This window comes from Choloepus didactylus, chromosome 15, assembly GCF_015220235.1.
Source record: "Choloepus didactylus isolate mChoDid1 chromosome 15, mChoDid1.pri, whole genome shotgun sequence".
NCBI lineage: Eukaryota > Metazoa > Chordata > Mammalia > Pilosa > Megalonychidae > Choloepus > Choloepus didactylus.
Window position 1 is genome coordinate 26,567,641 of NC_051321.1, and position 14,459 is coordinate 26,582,099.

The window sequence follows — 14,459 nt, forward strand, 5'->3', positions numbered from 1 at the left end:
TTATTACTATTATAAATAATAACTAATAGGTAGGGTCTAAAATTATATTCTATGTTCCTTGAAAACATTGTTTCCTCAACAGTTCTAAGTCTTTTGATGTTTATTAGAAAATGATAGTTAAAAAATATACTCACAGAATAAACTCTTTAGAATACAATGCAAAAAATTTCCAGCAATTTCATTGAATCACCTTTCAGGTCGTTCTCTTGGTCTCTTAGTAGTGAATGATCCTACTTTTTATTAATGAACATGAGTGGTACATTAGGTGAGCTTCACTGAGTTTGGGGGTGGGGATGGGATATAGGACAAGTGGTTGCACAGGGCCCATCTTTCCCGAGACTCATTTCCATTAGTGTATACTTGATTGAACCTTTTTTTCTATTTGACACCTCCCTCTCCTTCTCTTACTGTTGGTTGTACTTCATTGATTTCCTTTTCATGGGTCGTTCTGGGATCCTGTATAACTTTCCCTAATACTGTCCTCCAAAGAGCTGCCAATTGGGAAGAATTAGTGCTCAGCCCACTTTGGGAATAGGCAACTTTCCCACTCATGTTGGTTGGCTAATTATTTGCTCTGATTACGTTTTGCTTAATTCATTTTTACTTTCAAGGCTAGAGGTTTGTAAATAGCCTCTTACACTGTTTATAGATAGAAATATTTTTGTTGTCTGAATAAATTGGGTAGATAACTGGAGTACCCACTGCTGTTTTTTTGTGTTTTTTTTTTTTTTTTGTCACTGTCATTATCATTATAAAAAGCACTTACTATACACCTGTGATATCTGCATCTGGGGTGAGTTAAGCCTTGAGCAAAGCAAGAGAAATATCCACAGCATATCCCTTTTGCTTGATTCCAGTCCATGAATGATACAGAGTAGACAAATGAGCAAACAAATCATGAACAACAGGCAAAAAGTATATGCCCAGAGGTGGTGAGGCTGCCCCTTGTCGACTCCACCTTGTCTAAACATGTTTCAAGAACAACATTCCTAGGAAAAGAATCTAGAAAACTAGATCATAGCAGCATTCCTCTGGGAAGCAAGTCCACAGTAGATCTGGAAGGATCAGAAAGCTGCCTGCCAACTTTCATAAAATTACATCAAATAGCCATATGTTGGATCTGAACCAAGTCAAAGAAAGTGAAGGCACATTTAATTTTGACGACTCTGGGCTGTCAGAAGGACTAATACCAAAAAAAAAAAAAAAAAAAGGAGAAGTGATATATTTGAAATCTATAAATTGCATTTCATGTTCATCTGTCACCTCTAGGAAAAACAAATAAAGTTTCTTCCTCCTCCTGAAGTGGATGATGAATGACTGCTTAGAGTTGGGTGGTGGGAGCTGTGTCGCCATTATTGACTTTCTCTGGAAAACAGTTCATCTACTGCTGTAGTCAGTGCTGCATCTGCACAGCCTGCAAGGCATAAGTAAACTGGTTCTAATCATTCTTGGGCTGATCTGAACAGAGAATAATTACCTTCTTGTTAAGGCAGACTCTTCCCCTCATCTTCACTCTGCTTGCCTCAAAGAAGAGCAGCAGGGGTTTGTTCAAGAGGACGCGGACTGTGAATGTTGCAGGGAGCTGTAGACTGCAGTCAGCAGAAAGCAGGAATGAAAGGAACCCATTCATTCATTCATTCATTCATTCACAAGACATATGGCCCTACTATGCAACAAGATTGGCATCAGGCAAATAATGACCCTGCTTTTTAGGGAGCTCACTTTAGGAATTGTGCAGAGCTTAGACTCAGGCCTTTTACAGAAATTCTGTTATTCTGATTGTACTCAGAAATACAGAGGATTAAACAGGGCAAAACACCATTTATTCAAAGTCACTCAAAGACTAGAGGGGTTAGGGAGCTGGTCTAAGCTAGCAACAAGCAGGAATTATGGGGCATAGTTAAGAAATGCAGTTCTTTTTTTGAAAGGGACTCACTAATATCATTTTAAAAATATTTTCCAGTGGAAAGCCTGCTTGAGAACATAAGGTTTATTTATTTATAAACAGTATCATCTATATCTAAAGACTGGATCACATTTATTATTTACATGTTCTTTTTTCTTAAGTAGGTTAAACAATTTCTATTTAGGTCGTGCTTAAATTCTTTATTAACTTATTTACATTTTTAACCTATAAAATATAGGACAAACTTTAACCCATTCTAGGTAAAATTACTAAAGAATTTGAATTTTGAGACTGAAATAATGTTTCACTAATTCAGTTAGCAGGAATTTAGTAAGTTCTTATTATGTTTCAGCCACTACACCAATAAAGCTAATTATTTTGAAGGTTGTGGTTAAGTAATTGGAACATACTGTACTCAGTGGTGTGTATTAATGTGTGTGCATGTGTTTGTGTGTTTATGGTTCATCCAAAAACATATAGGCCATAATATTAAGTGAAAAACATCAGAATAAAAAACTCAATCTATTATGTGATATATAGATACGGATAAAGGAGCAGAAAGAAACACAAACATGGTTTAACTTGTTGGAGTGATCAGGTCATGAGCAATTTATTTTTGTTTATTTTGAATTCTACTGGCTGTCTTACAGAGTTGTTTGTGCAATAAAAAATGGCTAAACAAAAGTGGATCCAGATTGATCTGTTTGTTTTGAGTGGATTTGAAAGGAGATTTGAGAAAGGAACCATTAGAAGGTTTGTGTAGTACAGACACACCTATAAATCTTATAGGGAGAATTTCCCATTGAATTCTATCATTTCCCACATGTCAAATGCAAACATTGAGGGATTCAGGTGAGGGCTGTAGGACCCAGAAAAAAAAGTCAAGGAAGCCAGGAGTTTTCTTTATTCGATATTAAGTATCATATGCTTGAAAATATGGAATTATTCTTTCCCCTCCCTTTATTAGCTAGATGCAGAATATATCATACAATCTGAGAAGTATAAATGAATATCAAAAACATTTCAAACAAATGCTAAAAATAAAAATTGGTTTGATTTGGGGATTCAGTAGGCCTTGTATTACTTTAATGAAACAGTCTGCCAAGAGAAGCAGGTGGTGAGATCTACCCCTCATGGGAAAAAGGAACACATGTTCTGGTTAAAAGGAAATAAAAACCAGAGCAGGGTGGGTGGTGGGAGTGGGTGGGAAATATCACCTTGCTTTAGACAATGGATGCTGTGTAAAATTGAACCTCTTCATATTATCATGCAAGTTATTTTTTAGTGGTAATACAGAAAAGTTGTTATACATTGTTGTTAATTGTGGTTGGAGACACAAAGCAATATGATCATTTGATTCGAAAAATGGCTGCTTTTATGTGCCAGTAAATATGAAATCACCTGGAAATATTCCTGTGAATTTAGGTACCATCTAAACGTCCTTGCTTAATGCATACAATAGATTTTAATGAAACCATGTGTGTTTATACTTAGCCTGTCACCTGATGGCTCCATGTCAGCCATCCAACTGAGGGAGTGCTGTCTGCTTTGTGAATGTGAGGCAGGGAAAGCTATAAAATTGTCGGAAATTATAGTTGGTAGGCAGGAGCTCCAGAGGAACAGGGTGCAAGAGGCAATTAGTCTCTAATGTCGCAAATGCTTTCCATCTTGTCCAGAGTCCAGTCAACATCCACGGCGCCCCCCCGCACCTCACGGCGTCCTCCCTGCACCCCACCACACCCCTTTTCTTTTCTCCAGGAAGGAGAGGTTGAAAGAACAGCAAGGAACCTGAAATTCATCCTGAATAACATAATCAAATATTTTGTCTTGTGCCTAATCCTCATGTGGCACTTGCAGTGACAGGACACCATTTTCAAAGATGACACTAACTATTCTGAGATTTTAATATGATTGTCTCCAAATGCTTGAGAAAGCTCCATGTGTTTGCCTGACACTCAGGTCTTTTATGACATGGCTCTATTATTTTTCCCTCTATCTTCTTTTCCTGGAACTGCCATGTCCTTTAAAATCATCTTTAAGCCCCGGACTGCAGTGATTATTCTTTATCCAGCCACAAGTTAAGCACATCTTTCATGCTGCTTGGAACCAAACTCAGGGAGTGCCAATTAATAAGCTGAAGGGGGAGAAGTCGATGGGTAGCGTTAAGGCCACCTGTCTGGAGACATTAGATGTGCATTTTGAGTGAAAGGGGACCCGCAGAGACTCGGAAATGAGGTACTCTGTCACACATTCCTACTGGCATAAAATGAGAGAATAGAAAAACCATTTTGAGGGCAGCTCCTCCATCGCATTCCTGTTGTGGTTTGTTCACACATCTCGGAGAGTGTATGCAAAGCATCTGAAGCTGTGAATTTACACATTTGCAGTATGTTCTCTTGTTCATAGAGTAAAGATTGAGAAGAGCATCCAGCTACTCTATTACTTTCCATTCCTATATTCTCAGACTCTTCTGGATATCTTTCTACCCCCACATGACTACTCTGAAACTCCTTCTTCCCATTCATTCATTGATTCATTCATCCATTTAACATACATATTTTGAGTACTTTATACATGCCAGACCTCAGTCTAGTCTCTGGGAATATGCCGGTGAATGAAATAGACAGATATCCCTATCCTCTGAGCTTATGTTCTAGTAGGGGGGATAAAGACAATAAACAAAATAAATAAGTAAATTGTATACTGTTACAAGGTAATATGAGTAGTTGTGGGAAAAAATAGAGCAGGATAGAATGGTTACTCTCGAAATGGAAAGACACATCCTCTCCTACCAAGAATAAAGCTTTGTGCAATTCCCAGAGAAGGCCTTAAAGAGCCTAGTCTTTGACTCAGAGCTCCGAAAATCAAGCCAAGAGCAAGACAACATAGGATATTGTTGATGTGGAACAAAAGGGAGAAAAATAAATGAACTTCATCCTCTTTCTGTCTCTTTCCACCTTTCCCACAATATACTGTGACAAGTATTGCTCTTTTATCCCCCCAAACGGAGACCATACGAGGCACAGTAGGAAAGAGGCTTTAGGTTAAGGGAACAGTGGAAAATGTTGCAGATTAAAGAAATGACCTTGGAATTAAACAAGGAATCCCACAGATGAGGATAGACTGCAGCTTCCTCCCTCACTCCCACGCCCGCACCTTCCTTTAAACCTGTGCCCCTTTCATTTCTTAGTGAAAATGGTTTCATGGCAGTGGTCCAAGGTAGGAAAATAAACCTGAGAGAATCAGAGTCCTTGTTTGGCCAAACATTCTTTGCCTGTCCTTGTTCCCGCCTTGTTAAATGTTTTGCTCATTTTCAAGTTTTGTAAATTTGTAACCTTAACTTGCTGTTTTCTTTCCCTCTGCAGATTATGTTACTTACAGACCCGGAGATTGAGAGCAGTCTATTGATCAGCTCGGATGAAGGGGCAACCTATCAAAAGTACCGGCTGAACTTTTACATCCAGAGCTTGCTTTTCCACCCCAAGCAAGAGGACTGGATTCTGGCATACAGTCAAGACCAAAAGGCAGGCTCGCTTCCCTTGTTTGAGACAACATGGCATGGTTCTCCAGAGATACATGATTGTTAGTCGTCCCTGCATTTCTTCTCAGGGATCGTTTTGGTTCTGGGCAGTAGCCTGAACTCTGTGCCTCGTGCAGGGGACGGGAGTGGGGCACTCAGGATGCTCCCAGGGGTATGTAATGTCTGAGACAGAATAAGAAATAAGAAGTAGGCCCCGAGGAAGACATTGGGAAGAAGAGGTCTTAGCCTAGATGCTTCCTGGCCCCCACCCGTGAAATCTGAGACAGAGTTCTGTCTAGGTGAATAGGTGATCATTTTGGGGGGTAAAAAGCTCTTAGCTTTTCTCAGACCCTCAAAGGGAAGCATGACCCCAAAAAGGTTAAGAGCACTAACTAGAGGTTTGCTCAAACAATGAGGGAAGTGACCAGGGGAATAATAATAATGTGCATAGATAACATTTGTTTACAACTTAATTATCTCAGGATATCTCTTCTATTGCTGGATGGTTTGAAGGTGAAGTCCACTTCTTAAGAATGCTTTAAATGAACTTCTGCTATTATACACACACAAACACATCAACTCACAAACACTTAATACATACATTCCATAAAATATCATACTATTAAATATGTATTATATGCTACAGATACACTATAAAATACATACAGTCATTGCCTTTAAGGAACTTACCTTTGAAGGTCCGGTGTAAGGCTAGCAATAGCAAAAATAATAATAATAATAATTAAAAAAGACAAAATATATGTAGGGAAGTATGAGAGAGACCCTAACCATAAAAGCAAAAGGAAAAAATCAGTGAAATTTGTGAAATGCATTATTCAGTCACATCATCCTAAGAATTCTATTTCGAGGAACCATGTGTTAAAATTACAAATATTTAAAGACATTTTGGACTTACATGAGTGGTGAGAATATTCTAGAGTTTTACAGTCTGGGCTGGTTAAAATGTGTTTGGTTCCTCCTGAAGGCAGGGAAATTGTGTAAGCAACTTTCCAAGGTCTCTCCTGACACAAGCATTCTGGAGGAAGCAAATTAAAATTCTTAGGATTGGAGTTTTATTCATGCTGCCCTTACTGCCAAATAAAATGCACATTAAGCCTAAAAATAGAAAGGATTTACAATTAGTATTTTTTTCCCCTTGAGCAGCCTGGCTACCCTTTCGGCAGAATGTACAATTTCATTCCTGGAGTCAAGCCATGCTGCATCTGGTCCAGGATGGTGCAGTTAGCAGAGGTGAGGGCTGAATGGATAACACAGAGTATTATCCTTTAATCTGCTAAGTTATTCTATTTTATTCGACAGTCCGTTGACTTTTTTTCCTCTTAAGCTGACAGCACATTAAGGGCCAGATTTACAAGGCTAAGGGAAAACTATGCATCTGTGCAGTTGTGCTGGAGGAGATGCACAAAAATGCACCCTTCCTGAACCAGCACTTCCAACAGTACATCTTGTAGTCTCTGTGTCAGTGTGCGTGGACACCCCTGGAGGGCATCTGGCCTGTAGCCCCAACTCAGCCACTAATGGTGAATAGCACTTAATGCCGGCTCCCTTGGCTGTAATTGCAGATATACCACCAATGAGATTGAACAAAATCAAATATTAAACCCACATCATTGTAAGACGCTCTGCATGGTGCAGTGTTGGCATAAAATAAGTTTATTGTGGAGTTTCAATCCATCTGGGAGAGAAGATATGTTAATACATATGAGTTCACCAGAGCCTCTTAGGACAAAAAGGCAGGGATCTGACAGATGTGTAATAGATAGCTAATCAAACTTGGCTGGATGAGTTATATGAAATTGGTAGCGCAAAGTTCAGGAGATGGAAATCTAGTGATCTATTGTGCCAGTTTGAATGTGTTACATCCCCCAGAAAAAGCCGTGTTCTTTGATGCAATCTTGTGGGGCAGATGTTTTAGTGCTGATTAGATTGGAATCCTTTGAATGTTTCCATGGAGATGTGCCCCACCCAACTGTGGGTGATTACTCTAATTGGATAATTTCCATGGAGGTGTGGCCCCACCCATTCAGCACTATATAAGCTCAGATAGAAGGAACAAGCTTGCTTCAGCCAAGAGGGACACTTTGAAGAAAGCACAGGAGCTGCCGATGAGAGACAGTTTGAAGATGGCTGTTGAAAGCAGATTCTTGCTCTGGAGAAGCTGAGAGAGGATAAATATCCCAAGTGCAACTAAGAGTGACATTTTTGAGGAACTACAGCCTAGAGAGGAACGTCCTGGGGGAAAGCCATTTTGAAACCAGAACTTGGGAGGAGATGGCCGGACACCATTGACCATCCTCCAGTGAAGGTACTCGATGGCTGATGTGTTACCTTGGACACTTTATAGCCTTAAGACTGTAACTGTGTAACCAAATAAATCCCTTTTATAAAAGCCAATCCATCTCTGGTGTTTTGCATTCTGGCAGCATTAGCAAACTAGAATATCTTTCTGCTTTGGCAGTCTTACGAAATGATTTCACTTGAACTTCAAGGAATAGGGAGGATTTCTGTTGGTGTGAAGAGAGAGTGGGCTCATTTGATGTACAAGGAATGGCATGAAGAATCATAAAAGTTAGGAAATACCTATCGATCAAATTGTGAATTTGTCAAATTGGCTGCAACTGAAATTTGGTAAAGCTAGTTACAGTACAGATGAGACTTTTGGAACCTAATTGCGACTATTGTTGAATCTAAAGCAAAATAATTTTTGCATTTTTAATTAGGAGCCTTTTGAAAATTTTGAGCAGTGGAGTGATGTGCTTAGAGCTATAGATTCCAAGGGTTAACCTGGTGGTAATACAAGGATGAACTGTAGTGATAGGAGGTCAAAGCAAGAAGACCGGTGAAGATGATATCAAGTAGCGCTGGTATCAGATGCTGAGGGTCTGGACCCAAGGGTATCTTTTGTGACCATAGATCCAATTAATCCTATCATTTCAGAGCTGGAAGATGCCTTAATAAGTCTCTGTTTTATGGCAAAAGAACCAAAGGAGGTTACTGAATATTTCCAAAGGGCAAACCACTAATTTCTTTCACATATGGAAGTTCGATGAATGGAATGAAACCCTACAAGACATTTGATAGGGCTCTCATCTTTGAGGGTGATATCTTGAGATGATGGATGGATGGTCAGAAGCCAGCCTGTTTGCCTCCCTCTTTGTTTCTTCAGAAGCAAATAAAGGAGAAATCATTCTGTGGAAAAAATAATTGTGGATCACCTGCTAATCTGAGGGTGGGTCAGAGAGGACCTCCATATCTCACGGCCTTGAATCACACACAGAATGAAGAGTGGAGCATTAGCTGGGAGTGGAGTGGGCCGCAGCCATCAGCAGCGCCATTAGCTGATGGCATTGGCTGGAAGTCAAGAGAAGAGGGAGCTGTGCCCACCCAGGTGGGTCAGTGATATGGAAATAATAGCTGGCAGTCACTCATGAATCAAGGAGCTTTTAGCATTGATGAGCTGCTGCTCTGGGCACCAAGGATAGCCCCACGCTGCTCCTGGCATAGCAGTGACTGTATTTGCCCAGGGAATGGAAACATTTATTCTTTCGTAAGTATTGCTCATCAGTTTTTCCATGACAGCTGCTATTGCTGCTGGGTAGAACTCCCAGCTACGATCTTAGCTCCAGTGCTAAAATTTGCTCTGCTGGGTGCCATTTTACATCAAACTCTGGGGAACATAACCTTCAGGCCAAAGTGCTGTCTCTTAGACAGTACCTTCAAAGGTGGCATCTCCTTCAGAACTCACCTGTGAACAGAGGCTATTCTCTCTTTTCTTATTTGCTTTCTTCTTTGTCTTTTCAGGCATACTCTCCATCTTTTGGACTCATAGCCACCTTCATTTTTCCCCTGTTGCCCTGACATTGCTTTTTTTCTCCTTCAGTGAATGAGACAATAGTTTAAGGTCCCAAGGACAGGATCCTTGGCTGGCAAGATTGAGCCTGGGTGAGCAGTGTTCTGCTCTGACTGCATTTTATCTCGGATGCATAAACATGCAGAGGAGGCTTTTTGACGCGGGCATTTTAAGGGACTCAGAGGTGTTTTTTTGTTTTGTTTTGGTTTGGTTTGGTTTGGTTCTGGTTTGGGTTGGGTGTGTGTGTGTGTGTGTGTGTGTGTGTGTGTGTGTGTATGTGTGTTTTGAGCAAGTTGCCTTCTCTGGCCCAATATAGAGTTTTAATGACCATCATTTCCATAGAGGCTGGAATTGAAAAGAAAGAAGAGGAGTTTTTAATCAGAGAGAAAGGTGTATGGCCAGCTGCCTTCAGAATTCACAAAATTAGATTGTTTCGATGTGTTAGTCTTTTTTCTCAGAGGGATGAATCTTTTTGTGATAATCAGCACCTAAGTGGTTGCCAAGAGGTAAAAGCTCTCTTGCATAGATGGGTGGCTATTTCAATGCCACCAGATGACTGAAGGGAAACAATGTGCACCTTTTTCCCTTTGACATTCTTAAAGGAGTAGACTGACTGTGTAGGAAGTGCTACTCCCCAACTTAGGGGGGAGAGTAGTAGGAGCTACACTCCTTGGTCTCCAAAGGGTCCATTTGGCTTTATGCTTTTGTGAGGAAGTGCCTTTGGAAACCCTGGAATTTCCAGAACGCTAAACATTACAGACATGATAGAAATTCCACGATCAGTGAGCAGAGGGATACTAGACATGCAAAGTCACAGTCACAGCCCATCGACTACTTACAGAGCAACAGTGAATCCCTCCTGGAAGGGACCCCAGGAAGAGCTCCACAGCACTGATTATAGACGTAACAAAATCTTGCTTTTATGGTTTTACACATTTCTATAATTTTAGCAATAGCAGCTAGGCAATCTTCTCACTCTTTCTGTTTCTTTGCAGTTGGAAGTTGAGCAGGTAGGAAAAAGGAGAATATGGTCTTTCATTCCATTGCTAGTTTCCCCCTAAACTTTCTTGCCTTGATACAGAAAACAACAGGGAAGGTTTAGCAGCAGGCTGTCTGCCAGATTACATCTTTATTTTAATTTGGCAATCAACTAGTGTACAAACTGTGCTATAAAACATTGCCTCCAACGGCATCTCTCAGTCTGTCTTAAACACCTCACTAAATATGATGTGTTGGGAAACATTTAAAATGAGAGAAAACAAAGAGCAGATGTGATTGAAGGAAAAACCAGGAGAGAAGTATAAGAATATGCGTATACCCCAGCGTTGCGGGTAGTCCTGGGGGCCCTGGGCCTCTCCGTTGGCAGTTAAGCTGGAGGAGCTATTTGTGAAGAGGAGAGACTGCCGTGTTGCGAAGCCAGCATGAGCACTTCCGGGCCTAAGGCAAGGCCTCATCCTTGCATAGCTCCGGAAGAGGGACAACTGCCCCTAGTCCCTGGTGGGTCCACTTGCTCCAGCCCTGCACAGTTTGCATCTTCTCCCCACCCATGTGCTTGTCCAAGTCCAGCTAGGTCATGAACTCAATGTATTATTCAAAGTCCTGTGAGGTAGCAGATCTTGTGGGTCTTAGCTGGACTTAAACACGAAGCTGCCTTGGTCCAGTGTCTTTCCAGTACCTGGCAGTCTGGGCACTTTGGTCATTGTTGAGCCCCTTCTTAGTCAGTCATTAAATGTACTGTGGAACATAATGACTGAAGCGAAGCAGAACCGTGCACTGGTGCTCAGAAAATATTGATTATAAAAACAGGAAATCATTATTTATCTTCACATTAACTCTGCTTTTGAATAGCCCTAGTAGTTCCTTAATGTCAAAAGGACAAGATTGAAATAAGAGACCAACAGATCCTTGAAATTCAAGCTCTTGATGATATTCAAATGATTTCTGCCCAAGCACAAACTCTTGGAAAACTGTTATCTACCTGATGCCATTATGCTTCCCCAAGGCACTGCGTTAAGTAAAAAGGCACTCGGTTATTTATAAGAAATACGTTGAGCATTATTTACCATGTTGGTTTGGCAGGATTTCCATGTGCTTGAAATTTTCCAATGTCAGAGCTGATTTCTAATCTCATGAATATGTAAATAATTTAAGTATACAAGTACAAAACCTACAATTAGAGCTTGCTAAATGTCAACCCCAATGCTTGTTTATAAAACAAATTCTCAAGCAGAAATGCCATCATATGCAAACAAGGAAGGCCTGTGTTCACCTTAGATACCATGTCAAACTGAGTCATATCATTATTTTTCAATTGCTACCTGAAACAGTTTGATCTACCTGTTCCAAATGATTTTAAAGAAATGAGCTACAAGAATAAGGAGGACAGGACTTTTAAAAACAAGTGATTGCAATTAAGGGTTTTTTTTTAAATTTTTTATATATATATATATGTGGATTTACTTTAATGATTTGGTTCACGATTGTGAGGTTTGGTAAGTCCAAAATATATAGGGCAGGCCAGCAGGCTAGAAACTCAGGCAAGAGTTGATGTTGCATTCCTAAGGTAGAATTTCTTCTTCTCCAGGGAATCTATTTTTGCCCTTAAGGTTTTCAATTGATTGAATGAAGTCCACCCACATTTTTGAGGATAATCTCCTTGATTTTTTTTTTTTATAATGCAATTTTGTTGAAATGTATTCACATACCATGTAATCATCCAAAGTGTACAATCAGTGGTTCACATATCATCATATAGTTGTGCATTCATCACCACAATCAATTTTTGAACATTTTTATTATTCCAAAATAAATAAGAGTAAAAATAAAAATAAAAAAGAACACCCAAAACATCTCATACCCCTTATCCCCCCATTTATTTATTTATTTATTTATTTATTTATTTATTGTCCTTGTTTTCTTACTCATCTGTCCATACACTGGATAAAGGGAGTGTCAGTCACAAGGTTTTCGCAATTGCAGTCACACTTTAAAAGCTATATAGTTATACAATCATCTTCAAGAATCAAGGATACTGGATTACAGTTCAACAGTTTCAGGTACTTCCTTCTAGCTATTTCAATACACTAAAAGCTACAAAGGGACATCTATATAATGCATAAGAATAACCCCCAGAATGACCATTCGACTCTATCTGAAATCTCTCAGCCACTGAATCTCTATTCTGTTTCATTTCTCTTCTCCCTTTTGGTCCAAGAAGACTTTCTTAATCCCAAGGATGGCAGTGCCAGGCTCATCCCTGGAAATTATGTCCCACATAGGGGTGAGAGCAGTGAGTTTGCCTGCAGAGTTGGCTTAGAGAGAGAGGCTACATCTGAGCAACAAGAGGTTCTCTGGGGATGACTCTTAGGCATAATTATAAGTAGGCTTAGCTTCTCCTTTGCATGAATACATTTCATAAGGGCAAGCCCCAAGATTGAGGGCTTGGCCTATTAAATTGTTTGTCCTCAATGCTTGTGAGAATATCAGGAATTCCCCAGGTGGGGAAATTTAATATTTCCACATTTTCCCTTAGTCTCTCAAGGGGGCTTTGCAAATACTTTTTTATTTTCTGCCCAAATTTCTCTCGGTGAATCAGGGCATCACACTAAGCTGTACAAACCAACAAGATCTCACTCCCCATTCAAGTTTCCATGTAATTATGGTATTGAATAAACTGACCATACAAGTTAAATTAGAGAGTGTGCTACAGAAGATATAAATTTTGCACCAAATAAACATTTCTTTCTTTGGTCTCACACAGAAGTTGAGGTTTTAAAACACTGTCAGTATTGTCCTTTACCCTTTAGTCTGATTTGCTTTAGTCCTAAGCAGATCAGCTTCATTCATATCTTTAATTGAAGTCTGTCTCTTTTTCAGCTTTTTAAACAGTTGCTGTATGGGGTAATACTGACATTCATAGCTGCAGAACTCTAGCTCTGAGTCTCAGGTGTCGCACAGATACCTGAAGTTCCAGGGAACAACCAGGTTGTACACAAAGAGCCCAGCATCTCAGAATTTAGAAATAACCATAACAACTCAGGAATAGATGTGACTGCTGTAAGAGCTTAAAATCTAGGAACCATTACAATAAGTCTTCCCCTGATAACCTATGCTCTTGAATTCAATTCTGAGTTTGCATATTACATTTAGTCCATATTAGTAAGGTATTATAATATTAGTATTTTCTTTTCTGGCTTATTTCACTCAACATATGGTCCTCAAGGTTCCTTCATCTAGTCGCATGCCTCACAACTTCATTCCTTCTTGCAGCCACTCAATATTCCATTGAAAGTTTAACAGGCACAATTATGCTGTTTGATAGCTATTCAGTCTTTGAAATGCAGCTATATCTTTGCTTGTGCAACATTTTTAGCCAGATCTTTTGATCTTTCCCTTGCTATCAACACTTGTCTGAATGGATTCAAGATGCTTCCTTAATTCAGACACCAGTCTTGATGAGTTTGAAGGATGTTTGATTCCATAAGAAGGCCTGGATCTCTTTCTTAAGTGAGCTTAATGGATACCCTTCCTCTAAAGATGGTCCTTTCGAAATTTAGTAATGCTGAGATTTCCCTTTGTTCTTCCATGTTAAAAGTGGTTACAATCAAGGATGTTTCCAAGTGGTAGTGTGAGGTGGGGTGCAGAGAGGAATGGTTTGGGGAAGGAGAGAGTTTGGGCCCCTTGAAATAGACACAATTCCTGTTTTTTTTTTTTTTTTTTTTTACTATGAATTAATACTTTTTAAAAACATTAAATTATTATCTTGACCAACCTCCTACCTTCAGCATAGTATAATATTTTAAGTCCAAATTTCAGATGGCACAGTCCATTTTACAAGAGTTTCAGAAGCTCACCTGAGATCTCCTAGCTGGCAAGAGGAGGAGAAACCAGAACTTGGTACTCTGCCTTAAACTGCCAGGTTCCTTTACCAAGCTACTCTCAATATAAAATATGGCCACATGGAAAGGCACAGATACAGAGCTCCAAGGCTCTTGTTCTCCTTACTTGCTCGATTCTGATGCCTGCCTGTAGGAAAGGCCAGGCTAAGCAATACTCAATGGAAGCATCATCTAGGATCCTTCTTTGATTCCTGAAAGTCTAGAAGAAAAGGCAGTTGTATCTCCCTCTCCCTGACATTCCTCCATTTCTCAGAGTCTATAAAT

At 39.8% G+C, this 14,459-nt stretch overlaps 1 protein-coding gene across 3 annotated transcripts in view; it reads left to right on the plus strand.

The window, feature by feature from the left end:
* The window catches only part of SORCS1 (sortilin related VPS10 domain containing receptor 1), a 549,535-nt gene that overhangs the window by 362,764 nt on the left and 172,312 nt on the right, over positions 1-14,459 (plus strand). For all 3 annotated transcript variants that reach the window (XM_037804645.1, XM_037804643.1, XM_037804644.1), the window contains exon 4: positions 5,272-5,430. In XM_037804645.1, coding sequence (XP_037660573.1) covers positions 5,272-5,430 — 159 coding nt within the window. The remainder of the gene's footprint in view (positions 1-5,271; positions 5,431-14,459) is intronic.